General features: G+C 44.4%; 2 protein-coding genes across 6 annotated transcripts in view; one reads left to right on the top strand and one right to left on the bottom strand.

Annotated features, from left to right (window-relative positions):
- dtn (transmembrane protein 132C dtn) overlaps window positions 1–13,996 on the top strand; it is a 60,811-nt gene extending 46,815 nt beyond the window's left edge. For 4 of the 5 annotated variants that reach the window (XM_076688039.1, XM_034322042.2, XM_076688038.1 and 1 more), the window contains 7 exons: window positions 1,424–1,697; window positions 5,094–5,237; window positions 5,502–6,347; window positions 6,714–7,152; window positions 7,879–8,324; window positions 8,388–8,677; window positions 8,756–13,996. In XM_076688039.1, the coding sequence (XP_076544154.1) occupies window positions 1,424–1,697; window positions 5,094–5,237; window positions 5,502–6,347; window positions 6,714–7,152; window positions 7,879–8,324; window positions 8,388–8,677; window positions 8,756–9,431 (3,115 nt within the window). In that variant the 3' untranslated portion in view covers window positions 9,432–13,996. The remainder of the gene's footprint in view (window positions 1–1,423; window positions 1,698–5,093; window positions 5,238–5,501; window positions 6,348–6,713; window positions 7,153–7,878; window positions 8,325–8,387; window positions 8,678–8,755) is intronic. The other variant, XM_076688040.1, reaches the window with a different exon arrangement.
- Window positions 13,997–14,001: 5 nt separating this feature from the next.
- On the bottom strand, window positions 14,002–15,447 carry LOC117603187 (mitochondrial ribosomal protein L16). The gene is made up of 5 exons (XM_034322075.2): window positions 15,236–15,447; window positions 15,092–15,160; window positions 14,731–15,020; window positions 14,350–14,460; window positions 14,002–14,284 (listed from the first exon to the last, which is right to left on the bottom strand). Exons 1-5 carry the CDS (start codon window positions 15,273–15,275, stop codon window positions 14,069–14,071), a joined length of 726 nt encoding a protein of 241 aa, XP_034177966.2. The 5' UTR covers window positions 15,276–15,447; the 3' UTR covers window positions 14,002–14,068.
- Between the last annotated feature and the right edge of the window lie 1,743 nt (window positions 15,448–17,190).

Here is a 17,190-nt window from a genome sequence, read left to right as displayed (position 1 = left end):
AATTTTTTTTACAATAGTAACGATAATAATGTTTACTGTTCCTACAATCGTTTTTTGTTCAATGAGTTCTAAATTTAAGATCCGAAATTGTATCGTGTAAACAGTTAATGAATAAACGATTGAACGGGCAGCTGTAACTGTTCGCAACCCTGAGCATCTTCGTCCGGACGTTCTCTGCTCTTCAATTTGTTAAACCCGTCGAGGGGCATGGTTATTTGGACTCGTGAATTCGCCGATTTTACGGTAGATTCTCGTTTCGCCGGCACGGCGCCACAGAAGGAAGGGTCTTTAATGCGTGTGTCCGGACGTAACTGCACTGCATTCGCGATTTTGTAACGCGACCCGTTGCGCCCGCGTTACGTAACGCCGACCAACTCGTAACTAGAAATACCCTCGACGCGAGCTGTTCTCGCCTCGCTGCTTGCTCGTTCAACGAAATCCTCGTTAGCTTCTTCGAGCTCGACGAGTACACGCTACACCGACGCTTAACCTTTTCGCTCCTAACGCCGACTTTAATCGTTATCCGCGCGACACGGTTCCCGAGTACCAACCCCGACTTTATTTGTTATAACCAACCTTCTTGCATGTACTCGCACGACTATCCATTCTTCGACTTTGTCTATTAGTAGAACCTTTTGTTATTCGTGTAATGGTTCCTTGAGTACGAACAACGACTTTACTCGTCATCCGTGAAATGGCTCCGTTGCGAGTACTAACGTCGCCTTTGATAATTACTTGCAACTCGGTCAACGAGTCTAACGTCGACTTTACTCGTCATCCGTGAAAGAGTCTCGTCGCGGTGCGTCGCGTCGACTTTAGTCGTTATCTGCAACACAGTTATGGTCATGTTCAGTTGAAACAACGTGCAAACACCAGGATAGCCGCGACTTAGCGTTAAATGTAATGTCACGATGTAGCAAAGAAAGTCCAACACTAATTTGGCACAAAGTTTGTTCGTTAATTGCAAACGCCTACGTCTCGTGTTGCTGACGTAGTGACAAGCAACGCTGCCCTGCTGAAAGGGTTAGCGTTGCTTCCTGTGGTTGTTTAAACCTCCATGCAGCATTGTACCTTTGAAGTACCAAACGTTTGTCCCAAGTTCCTAGTTTCCTTTCCACTGTATACAATTGTGCAGTAATCATTCATTGTTCTCAGGAAAGCTTGTAATTTACATACGATTATCAACATTTTATATTTTATACTTTATACATAGTACAATTATCTATCACTCTATCGTCCAGACGAGATAGTCCGAGGGTTTTGTGGCAGAATTTATCTTGATATCCCAAAAAATCATTTCTGTAAACAATTTCTTTATCTACCACGAGTACCTGAGACCCCTGATAACCTATTTAGCACGAAGAATTGACTAGTGACCGCAACTCATTGAAAAAAAAAAGAACATTGTCTTATGATTGTCCAGGTCGGCAGAGGAGATTCTGACGATGCTTTTAGAAGCGAGCGAAGAAGGAGTGGAAGGAAACTGGGACGGTGGTCGTATCGTGTGGAGCGTGCGATATGCTTACGAGGGTGAAGAGGACAACGACTCTCAGGTGAATGGAATGGATCAGCTGCAGCAGAGGTCGCAACAGAGGCAGATGCAGCATCATCATCACCATCACGCGGAAAGGCGGAAGTTGCAAGCACGTCTTGAGATACAGAAGGACGACATCCAAGCGGTGCTGCCTATATCCAAAGTAAGTTTTCCGCTTCAGTTTATTTTTCTAATCCTCTGTCTTTCGATAACGACGAAATAATAAAGATTACTCGGTGCCTATCTCTGCAAGATACGATTGCACTTAGGTTCTATTTACAAAAATGCATAGCTTCCGGTTTCGATATGGAATATTAGAAAATTTGTAATAGAATTGTTGTCGTCGATAAATGAAAAATTATGTCCACGTTTGGTCACGCTTGGTCGACGATTCGAAGGTTGTAATTCGTGGAATGGTTGTTCGAGGACCGTCGAAAGTGAATACGTGTCCGACAATTTTCATTCCCGCCAACTGCTCCTCGAACGTGCATCGAGAATTCCGCGACAGGTTCACGGGGTAACTTGAAAATAAAAGAATTCGAGGGGCGAGAGAAGGGCGTAGCAATATCGCCACTCGACGAACCAACACGATTTTCAGGCCAACCTCGCTTCTGATCCTCCCTGGCCGCCCACGCCCTCCTCGAAATCTCTTGAAAAAGAATCCGCTAAGTTGGCCGATAACCGTCGGCAAAAGTAGCGATCGATACGAGTGAGTACGTGGCGTACGACCTAGCGAACGATCCACCTTTCCTCGGTTACACAAGCGTTGGACTTTTGACATCGCCAAAGAGAAACGTATTTTCTATGTTTCGAAATCGGCTGCTTGATTTTCCTCATCGAAAAAGTATTAGTTAGCAGTCTGTTATCAGCCGTTGAGAAACATTGGGGAAATCAGAAACACGCGTGGGAGTTAAACATTTGTTATGCAAAATGCAACCGCATCCCCGCTATTCGCTTTAACGCAACTCGGAGGGAAATCTGTTATCGAATTAAACAAAGTAGAAAGTTAAAAAGGTTAAAAAACAAGACAAGGAAGATAACATTTTCCTTGCAACGAGAGAGTAATGGGTGGAGGGTAAAGAGTTCCAGTTTCTTGCTCCGTGAACGTCGGTGAACATTCGTAGATGGAGATTGCCGTGATTTAGCTGGCTAGCTTTCCTTTAGCCGCGTATAAACTAATAATGAAAGAGGAAAGTTTACCGTGCGCGCAAAAAGACACCGGCATTAAGTCGAAGCTGGCCGGCTAAAGGGTTAGCTTCTCGGTTCACCTCGAGATAAAGCTTCTCACCGACGACGCGTCGTGTCGCGTCGCGGAGCTGTGTTTTTATCGCGACTCTGCCAACGAATACGGCATTCCAGGGAAATTTATTCGGCGCTCGTTTCTTTGACCAGCAGGATTCCGAAAGCTTAAGTGCACCGAGTTAATTGATTTCGTTCCTTAACCATCTTGGTAGCACGCAGTGCAATTACGCTACTTTTCATGCGACTTGGAATATTATTAAACGTTTGATAATTAAGAGAATTTTGAATAACTATGAATAATCGCTATAGTATTCAAATTGTTAAATTCCTTCTCTCGTGAACAAAGCGACGCGAAATCGAAACACTCGAGAAAGATGGAAACGTTGTTGTGTACACAACAATCAGGTCGAGACTTCGCTGAGCTGCTTAATTGATTAATTAGTTCGTTAATTCGTTTACATATTCCTTTTGAAAGCATCGCAGCGAAGAAGTTGCCGGAAGCTCGGCGTTTTCTTGATTATCCGTAGTCTAATTGCCGCTTCGTTCGCGAGAAGGGTTTGAGCGAAGGGGCAGGGGAAGTTTTTAATTAAAAGAGACACCCTCGTCTTTTCGTAACACGCGGCTGCTCGGTGTTCTCGTCGAACTCGGCATCGCCGCTGACCTTACGAGCTGTCCTAATCGTAGTGGTCTTTGCGCAAACGCGTTTAATCAGCGGGAAGGAAATATTTCGGCGGAAGTTGATGCTTCGACGTACAAGTATCGAGGCCAAGAGGTGAAGAAACGCAGCCTAACTACTCGAACAGCGGTCGTCCACTTGGGCCGGGGAGCTCTTTGACGAGCACCAGCCCTCGATAATGCATAGTTAAATCTCGTAGGGGCGAACCTCGAAACGGGGCCAAGTAGATCAGAGATTCCCGATAAAGTTCGATAGCTTCTAGCTTGCGAACTACTCTATTCTTCGCTCGGTAGACTTGCGTGGCTTGCGAGAGGAGTTTCTTGGAATTTTCAGTCTTCCTGGCCGAGCGGCTGGCTTGATACATCCGATGCTTGCTTTAACACGAACTAATTCAAAGTCTAAGATGTCTAAGATTTAATACTAAGCCATCCGAAGTAAACCTTATCTGTATGCAACAAAATTTCTATCGACCACGAGAAGCGTCGAATCGAAGGGGTTAAAATAGCATCAGGGACAAAGTTATCTGTCCCTAATAGTAGAGTGTCACTCGTCGCTATAACGCAGGTTGTTAACGCGTTAACGCTTAGCGAGCAATGATTCGATGGAATCTGTTGAATCAAAAGGAGTCGAGTTAACGCGAACTGGTATTCGATGGCAGACCTTTTGTTTGGCTAGATAGCTATACCCTACCTACCCATTTCCCTTCTTCCTGTTTCCAATATTCAGCCTGGACTTTAGGATCTGTCAAAGAAGATAAGAGCTATTCGAAGTCGCTACAGAACCTCTCTCGGATTTTCCAGCGAAATTCCAGCCATCGTCGAAACTCGAGGAGCCGGAAAAACGTTCCATAGAAATCTATCAGAGGATGGCCACGACTCGCGAGAATTCAAAGAATATCGAATCACGACCGTAGGGAATATTTTAGGATGACGGAAAAAGTCCAACAGGGTCCACTCGAACGTGCACCAACGGCGGCACCTTCTTTTCTTTTTTTTTGCCACGCTAAGATCGAGCTCATCGATGCCAGCCGTGGTCGTAGACGGAGCCAAAGGGGATTGTAGATGTACGGGTGTACACGTACACGAGAATAGATAGAGGGGTGTAGGTGGACGTATAGAGAGCCGCTCGGGGTCAGAGATTTAAATTCCCTCGCTGCAATATCCCAGTCGTTTGATGTTCCTTCCAAAGGGCAGACTGTACGGAAGCCAACTTGGAAATGGCTTCGTACACCGGACTCGCTATCGTCCTGCAAAGTACACACAAACACAGACAAATGGTCGTGCTCGCGTAGAATAACTTCCATAGGCGGCGTAGCCGCGTATAGTTGACGGAACCTATGAAATAGTCGGCCCTCGGAGTCGCTAGTTCTGCAGAGACCCTTTAAAAGCCTTCCCTCGGCTCAAATCCGCGACCATTCGTGAAACTTTTCCGACAGCGTACTCCCTCGAGAGAAACAAAAGCTTCCATCGACGGAACGATCGCCCCCTAAATCGAGCTTCCTGAATGGGAAGAGAGTAAGAGAGGGGGAGGGAGAGAGAGAGAGAGAGAGAGAGAGAGAGAGAGAGAGAGAGAGAGGAAGTTGGGATGTTTTAAACAGCTCTGTGCAAAGGCGACGCTTTAATCGAATTCGTTTTGTCGTAGAACTGGGAGGTGATGAACACCGCGGTGTTGACGGGACGCCAAGTGTCCCAAGGGATGAAGGTCTTTATCGTGAGCCAGGCTGGAACCGTGGCTGACGTTACTCTACAATCCTCTTGTCACTCCGAGGACGAGAGTGTGCTTAAGGTATGTGGTTTTCCGGGGCTATTTGCGGTTCCAGCTTTTGCACAGGGTATCTGATCTTGTTAACCCTTTGCCTTATATTGTTCTTATTTATATTATTTATACCTTTCATCACGTTTTTATAACTTTAATGTATCATATATTATATTTCACTGATACTTGATTGTACAAGTATTCAGTCAAGTGATTAATTTGCTGGTACTGGTTCTTAACCCTTTGAGGCTTCAAGTATCTCTCCGAAGCCAACGTGTCACGGTACCGTTGCAGGTGTCATCCTCTTGCAGCAGCGTGTACGTTGACGGCACAGAAATTCGAGGTTCCAGCAACGCGTCGGTTCTCGTCAAGTACGGAACGTACACGGGTTTGGCGAAATTCACCGTCTGGATGCCTGAGTTTCCTCTAGAAGTGACCGTGGGTGACACCAGACTGAGCCAGATCAAAGGCTGGAAGGTCCCTGAAGAGCACGCGGTCGGCGCGAAGAGCAAGCGTAGCTTGAATGCGACCAACTCTCGGGTCGATCAGTCTCTGGCGAAAACGAAGAAGAGGAGCGCGACTGAATTGGAGGATTCACTGGAGGATACCTCGATCGACGTCGAGGACGCGGACGTGATCCTCGAAGAGGACGAACAGGAGGAAAGATTTCGGGGGAGCGATCACGGTTGGGACACCATCAATTCGATCGACAGAGGATCGTCGACCAATTGTAGACTGCGATTTCAACAGAGTCCGGTCGAGGTGCACGCAAGATTCCTCGCTACCGATCACGATTCCGGAAGAGTATCCTATTTCGTAAATCGTCGCACTTGGTTACGAGTGACAGACTTGGTAATGGGTATGCTTCGAGTCTCAGACCCGAGAATTGCGATTCTGTTACAAGGAAGAATCGTGCAAGGCCGGGGAGTGGGCAGGACGGAAGTTCAGGTACTTTCGCCGATTACCGGTCGAGTAATCGGCGCGAAAGAAGTGCGAGTGGGTAACGACCGAGTGGCGGTCACCAGATTGTCCGTCAAAGTCGTTTCCGGTCTCCAGCTCACCATCAGTCCGGATACCGCTATCGAGAACGGATACGTTGCGGAAACCTCGGTTACGAGAAGGTTGACTGCTCAATATCAGGTAAGGAATATCTAGTTTGTCTTCGCTTCAGACTTTCAAACGAAATAATATATTACAAAGAATATCTCATTCGCACTCCTTCAATTATTTTCTCTTCTAAGTAATTCTCTAATACGAATCATATTCGAAGAGATTCTTAAGCTCATCGCTACTTACACTCCTTTTACTGAAGAAGCTTTCAAGCAGATAAAAGCTATTGAATAATTAAAGTCATACAGCAAAATCTACTTACCATTTTACTTTACTCGCGCAAGAAAAATCGAAAAAGACTGTCAGCGAGTGCCCTTTTATACCAATAATCCTTGTAAAGAAGAAATATACGGCACAACTGAGCTACAGTTTCGCGTGTATTTTTATCGAACGTAGGAAGGTCTGCTGGATATAGACGTGGAATTTTCGGATGGCACCAGGACGCCATTGAGGGAGATCGCTGTGAGCGATTATCATTTGTTGGTGGAGAGTCTCGATCCAGAAGTGGTGGCGTTCGCTCCGATGGTTGCCTCTCATCATCCCCGGGTGATCGCAGTCGGCGAAGGACGGGGTGATTTGTTACGAGTCAGTCTCCAGTTGGCCGATACCTGTCGTTTAACCGGCAGGAGGTCTGGAAAAGCTTCTCAAAGGGCCACCGCGTCCGCCCTTGCAACAGCTTCGGCCAACGTCGAAGTGGATTTCGCCTCGAGCGATCTTCCGAATCGACCGGAATTCGTGCAGAACGACGGAGGAGGCACCGTCGGTTCTCATCATCACAGAGAGAGGAAAACCAGTAGGGGAGAAATGGCGCCTGATTTGCACGACATCCTGATCGGTAAATAAATCCAGTTCTCGTTTGTCACGCGCTCGCTGATTCTCGCACTTGTTTCGATTTCCGAGAATGCCGCACTGTTCGTTCATCTTTCGATAGCGCTCGTTATTGCTCTGTTCGTCAGAAACTTCTTTCACCGTTCGAACATTAGTTATACCCTTTTGTTTGCCTCGTCACTCGTCTCTTTTCACAAACACCTTTTGTTGTTGCTGGAATGCTTTCTTTTTATCGTGCTATTGTGCCCGGTGATGGGTACTCGATCCTTTGCAAATTTTTCAGCTATTCGATCTCTGATGGAATCGCTTTGAAACCCTTGCAGACTTTGTGGAACTTAATAGGCTTAATTAATGTAATAGTACGATAGTCTTGAAACTAGATTCAGTATCGACATTTTAACTTTAAATTAACAATATTCTCTGTGCAATTTAATCATGCTGGATACTTCAAAGAGAATATCTCGAGAGTAACTACTACGGACTTTTTGAATCTAGAAAGTATAAAGGTTCTTCAAAGATTGCGCTTAATAACCCATCGCCAAGTGGCGATAATAGCGTTCGTGTCTTGCCTCCTCGGTTATCAAACTTTTTCCTCGCATCACCACGCCTCCGACTCGTTTTATGCAGCTGATCGTGCGGAAGGATATGCAGCTTCGGGAGCTGTCGCGTTTCATTTAGTACCGTTTCTCACTCTTCTCCTCTCTCTTTCTGTCTCTTTGTTTTTTGTGCAAAGGACTACCGCTGAAAGAGGAGAACGGGCACGAGCACGAGCACGAGCACGAGCACAAACCTTTGGTGCAGGCACGCCAGCACCACACGGCTATAGCTAATGGCATGTCTTCAGGAGGAATGGGCGGTGTCGGGATACGGCATCACGGAGGGGCGCGGATGAGTCCACTCGAGATCGGGATGTACGTCCTCTTGGCGGCCTTCTGTTTCGCCATCGTCGTATTCGTCGTCTCCTGCGTGGTCTACGCGAGCAAATTCAAGCCTCAGCCGCCGGATTCACCGTTAGGCGGATCCGCCCTTCCGGTTCTCTCGGGAGCAGCGAGGGCCAGAGCAGCGGCCAACCAGTTGGCATCGGGAAGAAGACCTCCGAGAGAATCAACCACCAACGCTCACGATTGGGTCTGGCTAGGACGAGCAACCCTCGAGAGGGCCGCTTGTGGACCTCAACAGGTATAAAATACCTGTCTGTCACCAGTGGCCTTATAATAATTGAAATAATCGTGTTTGGCCCAGGTTCGAGTAACCAACAATCCTCTTGCCGCTGAAAACGAAGGGGACACGAGCGAATTAGCGACTTCCTTTGACAATCCAAATCACATCGAGCTACCATCCGCGGGCCAACGAAACAACGGATCCGGAAGCAACGGACCGATAGACACGACAACGTACAGCAAGAGGGACAAGTTTCCTCGGAACAGTTTCGCTTCTAAGGCCGCGACGAAGCAATCGACTGTGGTAACCGCGACCACAGTGACCACACCCGCGTCCATGGCAACGTCCACTGTAACAACTACGCGAAACGAGTAATTATTTTACGCTACTTTCCATCCGTCTATCTCTCCTCTTCCGATATAGGTATCGAATAACTGCTTTCGTCACAGCAACGACGACATCCCACCGCCTCTACCGCCGCACGGAGTGGCCTCCACCGCGATTCCGGTCGTTCCCCTCGTCGCCACGACCGCCAATAACAACAACAACAGCAACGAAGATTATAAACCACCCGTGCCACCGCACAGAAACACAGGGGTTATAGTACGGGTACCGGAAACCCCGAGGAAACATCGGCATAGGGCGTCGAGCGGTAGCGCGGGTAGTGGCCATCACGGGAACAATCGGCACAGCAAACAACAGTTGCAGCATATCAAACCACACGGTAAAGCTAGAGTAGGTAGTCCAAAAGAAAACGGCGCGGAGGAGGAGGAAGAGTTCGAGCTAGTGACTCACGATGACAACAGGCATTCGAAAGACGCTAGGGCCAGAGAGGTGAAGAGGGCGACGATCGTCGGTAATCCAATGTTCTCGTCCTTCTCAACGTCCGCAGTCGCTTCTTCGATGAACGTGTCTACCCCAACCGTGGCTTCGTCCTCCTCGCCACCAAATTCGTCGCCGTCCTCCTCCTCTTCCTCCTCATCCTCCTCATCCTCCTCCTCCTCCTCGTCCGCCTCCTCCTCTCAAGAACAAGAGGAATCGGTGGCGTTGGATGACCTGAATCTGGGCATGGACTACAACCAGATCATGCAATACTTCGACAACCTAAAGGAATCGAACGCCTAGGTAAAGGCGTTCGGCCTTCGAGAAGGCCGAGTAGTCAACGTCGATACGAAAGCCTGGGATCCTCGTTGAGAATTCGGAGAGGACGCGGCCCTCGTTCTCCGCTTCCTCTCTCGCTCGTAGCACACGTTCGCAATGGAGAACAATCGAAGGCCGGCCGCTTTCCAGGCGTTTCGTATTCTAGGCTATAATCTAGTCAGCTTCCTAGCAGCACATCAACAGTATCGCGCAAATGCATCAATACATAAATACACGCTGAGAGAGAGAGATGCGCGCGTACAAGGTACGTAAATAAATTCATGGTACACACGTGTACAACGACGAGTGCATACACACTACACGCTACACTACACCACCTATACACATACACAAAACGCAGAGGCTTTAAAAGGTGCGATCGTCGGTTGCCGGTGGGGTAGGTAGATCGCGCCATTCCGATTCGACCAGCTTTCTTCTCTTTTCCCGGCGATCGATCGACCGCCGATCCTCGCTTCCGCCTCCGTGCACTATCGATCTCTCGCTCACAATCCCTTTCCCCGCGGCGATCGAACCTCTACCTCTCGTTCCCGCCGCGGCGACAGGGCCATTCACTAAAAAAGAAGAAACAGTGGCCGAACAAAACCGACCCTTTTGTTTCGAAATCGATCTCGGCTTCGATAAAGCCACGGCTCTTACCTTTATTCGTCTTTCAATGCTTTCAGCCGTTCATCCACCATCTATCTATCTATCTATCTATCTTGTAAAACAAGAACCTTCTCCATTTTGTTTTCATAGCTTTTATATAATCTTTCTTTCTACTTTTATCGAACGATTAGTCTTCCTAGTGTAGTTCCAAGCGAAACGAGATCGATATCGCGACTCGATGACGTCGGATGGCCGTTCACTTAAAGCGATCTGCGCCGGAGGAGACGTAATATTTATTCGATCGTCCATACGTCGTAATGTTTGTAAATTTTGCTTTGTAAGACTGTGTACATATATACATTATATAATTATATATATATATTATATATATATATAAGCGACCTAGCGCATGTTAACGATGGACTGTAACACTTTTAATGACAGACCGTAGGAGCCGAACGGAAACGCGAATCTGGACCGCCAGCACATTTCTACCTTGCAGCGTTACCCTATAACTTTCTGATCCTATTCGAAGTTGTTTTATACAGGGATCTTGAACCATTCCATGCAACTAACACGTTGACTGCAATGGTAGAAATAGATGTTATCTAAAATGGCACACGATGGTGTGGATTACCAGGGGTATTAATTTTTCAAGCTAATGCAATTTACTAGAGTACTTTAAAGTTTTCTAGCTTGGGTTTTTACTTAAAACGCCAGTTATCGGTGACTGCTATGGTAGTCGACGTGTTACACCGTCGTTGAAAACGACACAAGCGAGAAGAAAAGATTGAAAGGATAGCTTTAAGAGGAGATTATTGAAAGATTCACGGGCGGCTAATTGGGAAACGCTAATCTCCTAGGATGCTCGCGGCGGTCCTACACGCTGTTCCGCTATCGCTTTTGATTACCATTCATTCCTCGATTGGATTCCGCAATTGTTCGCGTACGTGTTCCCGATCTTAGACGCGTTTTACGCGTCGCAATCATGCGACACGTGCTTTCTTCGCGTGAATGTAAGCGCAATCGCATCTGTGCCATTGTTAGTGTTACATCGCATAAACCACTGACTCATCAGAGAAAACGAGTGAATGCGTGCCAGTGTGAAAGGACGGATGAAAGTAAGAAAAATGCAAAATACACGCACACCATATAGCCAGCGTTCTTCCGCACCAGATTTCATTTCCTGTTGCGAATCCAATCGTGAGTCTCGTTACCCTCTGCGATCAACGCGTAAACGATTATCAAAACAAGAGATTCGTCGTTTTAGCGGCACAGGTTTAACTCTGATTCAAGGAAATATGGTATTTTGTTTTTTAATATTATATTATATAGAAGACTGACGCGACAAGTTGTACTTTTCTTTAACACCTTCGAGTTATTGATGCTTTATGCGACGACACTCAAAAGTGGAATTTTATCTTTTAATTCTTATACGTAGACTACTCCTCAGTTTTATTCTTTATACACTTTTCTATATTATTTTACGATATTCTTGACTTGGAATGTGTTAAAGAACTTTGTACAGCATGCATAGGTATTTGAATGTAACAAGTACAAAGGCGTCCTCAAAGGTGTCATATCTGTGTACAATAATGTTACTAAGGGAATAATTCGAGATAGTTTTGTTCCTCTGTTTGTAACGACGAGTTACCTGTCCGCTGAAAAGAAATCCGACATAACCGAACGACGTACTTCGAAGCGATCAGTCGGCAGGTGTGCCATGATCTATATGAAATCATAAATCCCTGAACAGATCACCCTATCTTATATAGGCATCTAAGGACTACGTGTCTAAGTATGTACGTATCTGTAAGTTGTGTGTTAGCACGTACAAGCGTGGGATATAGTGATATAATGTCGACGAACACGGAGAAAAAGAGAACGGACGTCCTGATCAGCGTCCAGAGAGCGTCGATGCAACCCATGCACGTTAGCCCTTTGCAACTTTTTATTCGTGAGTTAAATACAAACACTTAGGCGACATTTCGCGTCATTTTATTTTCGCCAATTTCGTACGTTCCGTATAGACTTTGAAGTCGATGTAAAGGGTTAAAAGGTGGTGGAGAGAACGCGAGATACCCCGCCGAGAATCTAGTCTTATAGCTTAACTAACGCATTATTATTAAATACTAATAAACCGCGAAGCGCGATCTACGTTGCCTTTCGCCCGATTAAATGTATGTATCCTCGAAAACGATCAAACGAGGAGGAAGTGCCGTCGTTTCGCGTCCTTTACCCGTCAGCTATACTTTTCATTTTCTCGTGGATACATCTTGCGAGCGAGACGACGGGACCGTGAACGAATCAATCATATCGAGTACAGTGAGTGAGACACGCGCTAATTACTCCTAATCTAATCTTCGCGCCGAGGGTGCCCCTCGTCCCTCGACGAATCCTCGGGACGAGGAGTCCAGTGCAGAGCCGGACAAAAATAGTATTTACTATTTAGAAAATAGTGGAGAGAAAGAAAGAGAGAGCTTGCGTTGTATGTCCGCTTGTTTGCAACTGATGTTAGAAAGGAAAAAAAGAGAGAAGACGCGAGACCGCATCGCATCGATTCGCCCCTGTTACACTATCGACGTACAAATCGATCTTACAGTTACTATTTTTTACTTAGAATACTATTTCCTCCAGCTCTGGTCGTCGGTCACAACTGTACATACACACGCATTTCCTTGTTTCTCGTTCGAAACTCGCGATTCCGTAAAGAGGAAGCCGAACGGAAGCGGTGTGTTACTCTTCAGAAGGCGCTTATGGTACTTGTATCCGTTCGCTCGATCATTCCTCTCTGGCCACGATGCTACTACAATATTATTAATTACTAGCGCTATTTTAAAAAACTATTAACTAGTTTTCCTGTTCACGTTCGATCGGAAACGCTGCGGATACGAATCGATCGAACGGAGGAACCAGTCCAGAGAGCACGATGCAACTCACAACGCCGAATTTTGTACACAAAGTTGAAGAGAGTTTTGTTTAAACGCGATAAGAAATCCGCTCGTCCCTATAGACGGAAGCGTCTTCGAGACGTCCCACAAGTCGAAACTGCCGGTCTCTCTTTTCCCCTTTTTTTATTTTTGATAAGTTCCCACCGATCAGGGAGGATTCTTAAATATACATATATAAACGTATATTGTAATAGAATATCGTCGCAATGCTGAGACTCTGCATTCACACACATTCCTCAGACACGATGTCGCTGTATCTACGTTTAAGTGTGATAAATGCGGATAAAACGATCGACGGAAACGTCGAAAGTAATAATAATCGTCGACGACGACGACGACGACGACGACGCCGGCGAAAAAAAAAAAGACGACGAGGACGGCGATGACGACCGCGTCCACGACGACAATGGCAATAATCAACGATGCTTTTCTAGCAAATTTAATCTTTCTTTCGCTACCTAATATAGATAGTATTGTTCTCATAGCTGGCATATATTCATAATAACGACCATCATTTTCTGTATTTATCCTTTATTATTGGATTACAAATTATAATTAATATTCTTCTTCTATCGATTACACAGTCATCGTTGCTGTTGTTGTTATTGTTATTGAGATTGTTGTTGTTGTTGTTGTTATCGCTGTTTTCACTGTGTTTAACATGTCGTTGGTGTTGTCGCCGTGGTGGACGTTGCCATCGGCGTAACCGATACGCTAATTAAACAATAAGATACGACTATCGCCTACTCAATGTACAATATGTAGTATTTACCTGTTGTTACCACCAAACCGTCATCAAAGATATATAAAATATTGTAATTGTAACATATCGATGTTGTTCGAATTTTGTTCATCGTCCCATAAAAATCGGTACGTGTCGTTCAAGTTTCAAAGCTTCGAGAAACTTTCTTTTGATCGCAACTTATTTCTTGACGTTCACGCTTAAATAACTCTTCGTGAATGGTGCACAAATACTTTTCAGATGTATGCAATAAACTGCAGATCATTTTTTTTAGCATTTCCATTGTTTATTCATAAATATTTACAAATTCATACAGATTATCATTAAACATATTCGTTGAACCACCGCCTGTCGTATTTTGATACCCATTTCAGTGAACCCAGTAGATCATTTTGAATGATATATTTCCACGTCCATGGATTCTGATTCTCCTCCTCTAATTTTTTCTTTTCCTTTGCCATTTCCTCCATCTTTTCTTGGGTAATAACCATAGCATCAAAAGGCAAGTTCTTCGCAATGTTATTTAAATGACGCTTCACCTTTTAAACATCAAAACTGGTTAATCCACGAACAATCAGATAATTAATCAAGAATAATTAAATACCTCGAAAAATTCAATTTTTCCTCCAATTTCAAATATTACTTGTCCTGCCTTTACTGGAGTGGCATAATGATCTATGTTTCCTTTACCACCTCCCATACGTGATCCATGACTCTGTAATGTATAAATTTTTAGTAAAACTGGTTTAAGTATATGGGTCATCAGGAGTAATGACCTAAGCCCAAACTGATCTTGGAGCACATTGTGCAGTGAAATTGAGGAACTCCAGCCAAAGGTAGACACATCCTTATTTCTCTTGTCTTTCAGGAACAAGGATAGTTTATCCTGCACTTCTACTTTGCTAGAGGCACTAGTGTCACTCCTGTTGACCCTCAACACATATCATAAAAAGTAATATATATATGAATAAATGTTCATAAAAACCTTCTTGGTAATTGGTTGCCAAGGATCTGGGATTCTCCAAAGTGCAAATGCTACCTTGTAATCAATGTTTTTGTATAATATAAACCGTACAAATTCAAAATGATTAAATTTCATTCTGCCACCTCCAGTTGCTATTACTCCATACTGTTTGTGTAATAAAGTATTGTGATATAATTCAGGGCCTCTCATTAATTTCAATCTTTTCTGCATTTTAAAAGGACGCATGGTATTTGGATATTGAGGTTGTTTTTGAACAATTCTAAGCCTACTACGCTCAGGATATTCAACATCTGCAAAACATAGTCTCTGTTAAATATATTCTTTCTGTTTCTTCTTACATATTAATTGTTTGCTCCAATACCTTTAAAATGATTTACCGGTTCAAAGGATTGTAATCCTGCTGTTGAAGTTGTCATAAATAAAGAATACGCTACAAAACAATACAGATACATTAATTAATGACTCATAATACCCTTAGACATAAAACATTGATATCAAAACTTACGTGACAGCAGTCGTTTTATAGCATAACCGTATGACTGCATTTTTTACAATTGTTAATCTATCGTTTCAGCTATTAACTTTATTCGTTACTAGCTCAAAACCATTGCGTTTGTACGCCTAAGTGGTCAGAGTTAAAAGTTAGAGGTTTCAATTTTTCTATGGAAAGTCTATAGGTCGTACATTTTAGCTAAGGGGTCCCTGGCACCCCGTATGCCATAATGTCGACATACAGAGTACCACTCGTGCTTCGGGGTCCCTGATACCCCAAGATGATATATCAGGCCGGTATATAGAAAGCGCCACCGGTGCACCGGGGTCCCTGACACCCCAATATGATATCAGACCGGTATATAGAAAGCGCCACCGGTGCATCGGGGTCCCTGACACCCCAAGACGATATCAGGTCAGTATATAAAGAGCGCAACCGATGTATCGGGGTCCCCGACACCTACATCATATTTTATTATTCTTTCCGGCTAGCTTCATGTAGGTAGCTAAAGGCATACATATTACATATACCCTTATTTTATTTTCTACGTTCATTTAATTTGCTGTAATTATCTTCTTAGCTTGTTGAATAACCTCCTTACAAGGACGAACGTGTTGATTTTATTACTTCCGTCTGCACCCATTATATCTCTGATTCCACTATATCTCTGCACCCTTATATCACTGCATTTCTTACATCCCAGCAACCCTTACATCTCAGTATTCCTAACATCTCTGCATCCCTTACATGTCTGCATTCTTTTCATCCCTACATTCTTCACATCTCTTCATCCCTTAAATCCCTACATTATTATCATCCCTACATTCTTTTCATCCCTCCATTCTTTTCATCCCTACATTCTTTTCATCCCTACATTCCTTACACCTCTTCATCCCTTACATCCCTACATTCTTTTTATCCCTACATTCTTTTCATCCCTACATTCCTTACATCGCTTTATCGCTTATATCCCTACATTCCTTACATATCTTTATCCCTTACATCCCGACATTCCTTACATCTCCGAATCCCTTACATGCCTGTATCCTTTACTTCCTTGTATCACTTATATTCCTGCATTCCATACATCCCAGAACCTCCCTGAATTTGAGTTGAAATTTTTGCGGCTATAATGTCTGCGATTTTATGCAAATTTAGTTCCTTTTTTCGCCACCAGAGGGCGCTGATTCGACATCGAAATTTTAGTACACATTTTTGCCGCCAGAGGGCCAAAAATTGAGCAAGGTTTAGTTCCTTTTTCCAAAATCAGATGGCGCTGATTCGACATCGAAATTTTAGTTCACATTTTTGCCGCCAGAGGGCCGAAATTGGTGCCTGGTTTAGTTCCTTTTTCCGAAACCAGATGGCGCTGATTCGACATCGAAATTTTAGTTCACATGTTTGCCGCCAGAGGGCCAAAAATGGTGCCTGGTTTAGTTCCTTTTTCCGAAACCAGATGGCGCTGATTCGACATCGAAATTTTAGTTCACATTTTTGCCGCTAGGGGGCGCTGCTTTTCAAATTTTCGCGAAATTTACTTACCTTTACTTACCTTTACTCGAAGCAGTCTTTGTAATATATTTATTATAAGGGATGCAGAGGTGTAAGGAAACTAGGGATGTAAAGGATGAAGGGATGTAAGGGATGAAGAGATGTAAGGAATGTAGGGATGAAGAGATGTAAGGAATGTGGGGATGAAAAGAGTGTAGGAATGAAAAGAGTGTAGGGATGTAAGGAATGTGAGGATGAAAGGAGTGTAGGGATGAAAAGAATGGAGGGATGAAAAGAATGAAGGGATGAAAAGAGTGTAGGGATGAAAAGAATGAAGGGATGATAATAATGTAGGGATTTAAGGGATGAAGAGATGTAAGGAAGGTAGGGATGAAAAGAATGTAGGGATGTAAGGGATGAAGAGATGTAAGGAATGTAGGGATGAAAAGAATGTAGGGGTGAAAAGAGTGTAGGGA

Source organism: Osmia lignaria, chromosome 4 (assembly GCF_051020975.1).
Source record: "Osmia lignaria lignaria isolate PbOS001 chromosome 4, iyOsmLign1, whole genome shotgun sequence".
Taxonomy (NCBI): domain Eukaryota; kingdom Metazoa; phylum Arthropoda; class Insecta; order Hymenoptera; family Megachilidae; genus Osmia; species Osmia lignaria.
Note: the sequence above shows the minus strand (reverse complement) of the source record. Positions and strands in the feature narration are given on the sequence as shown.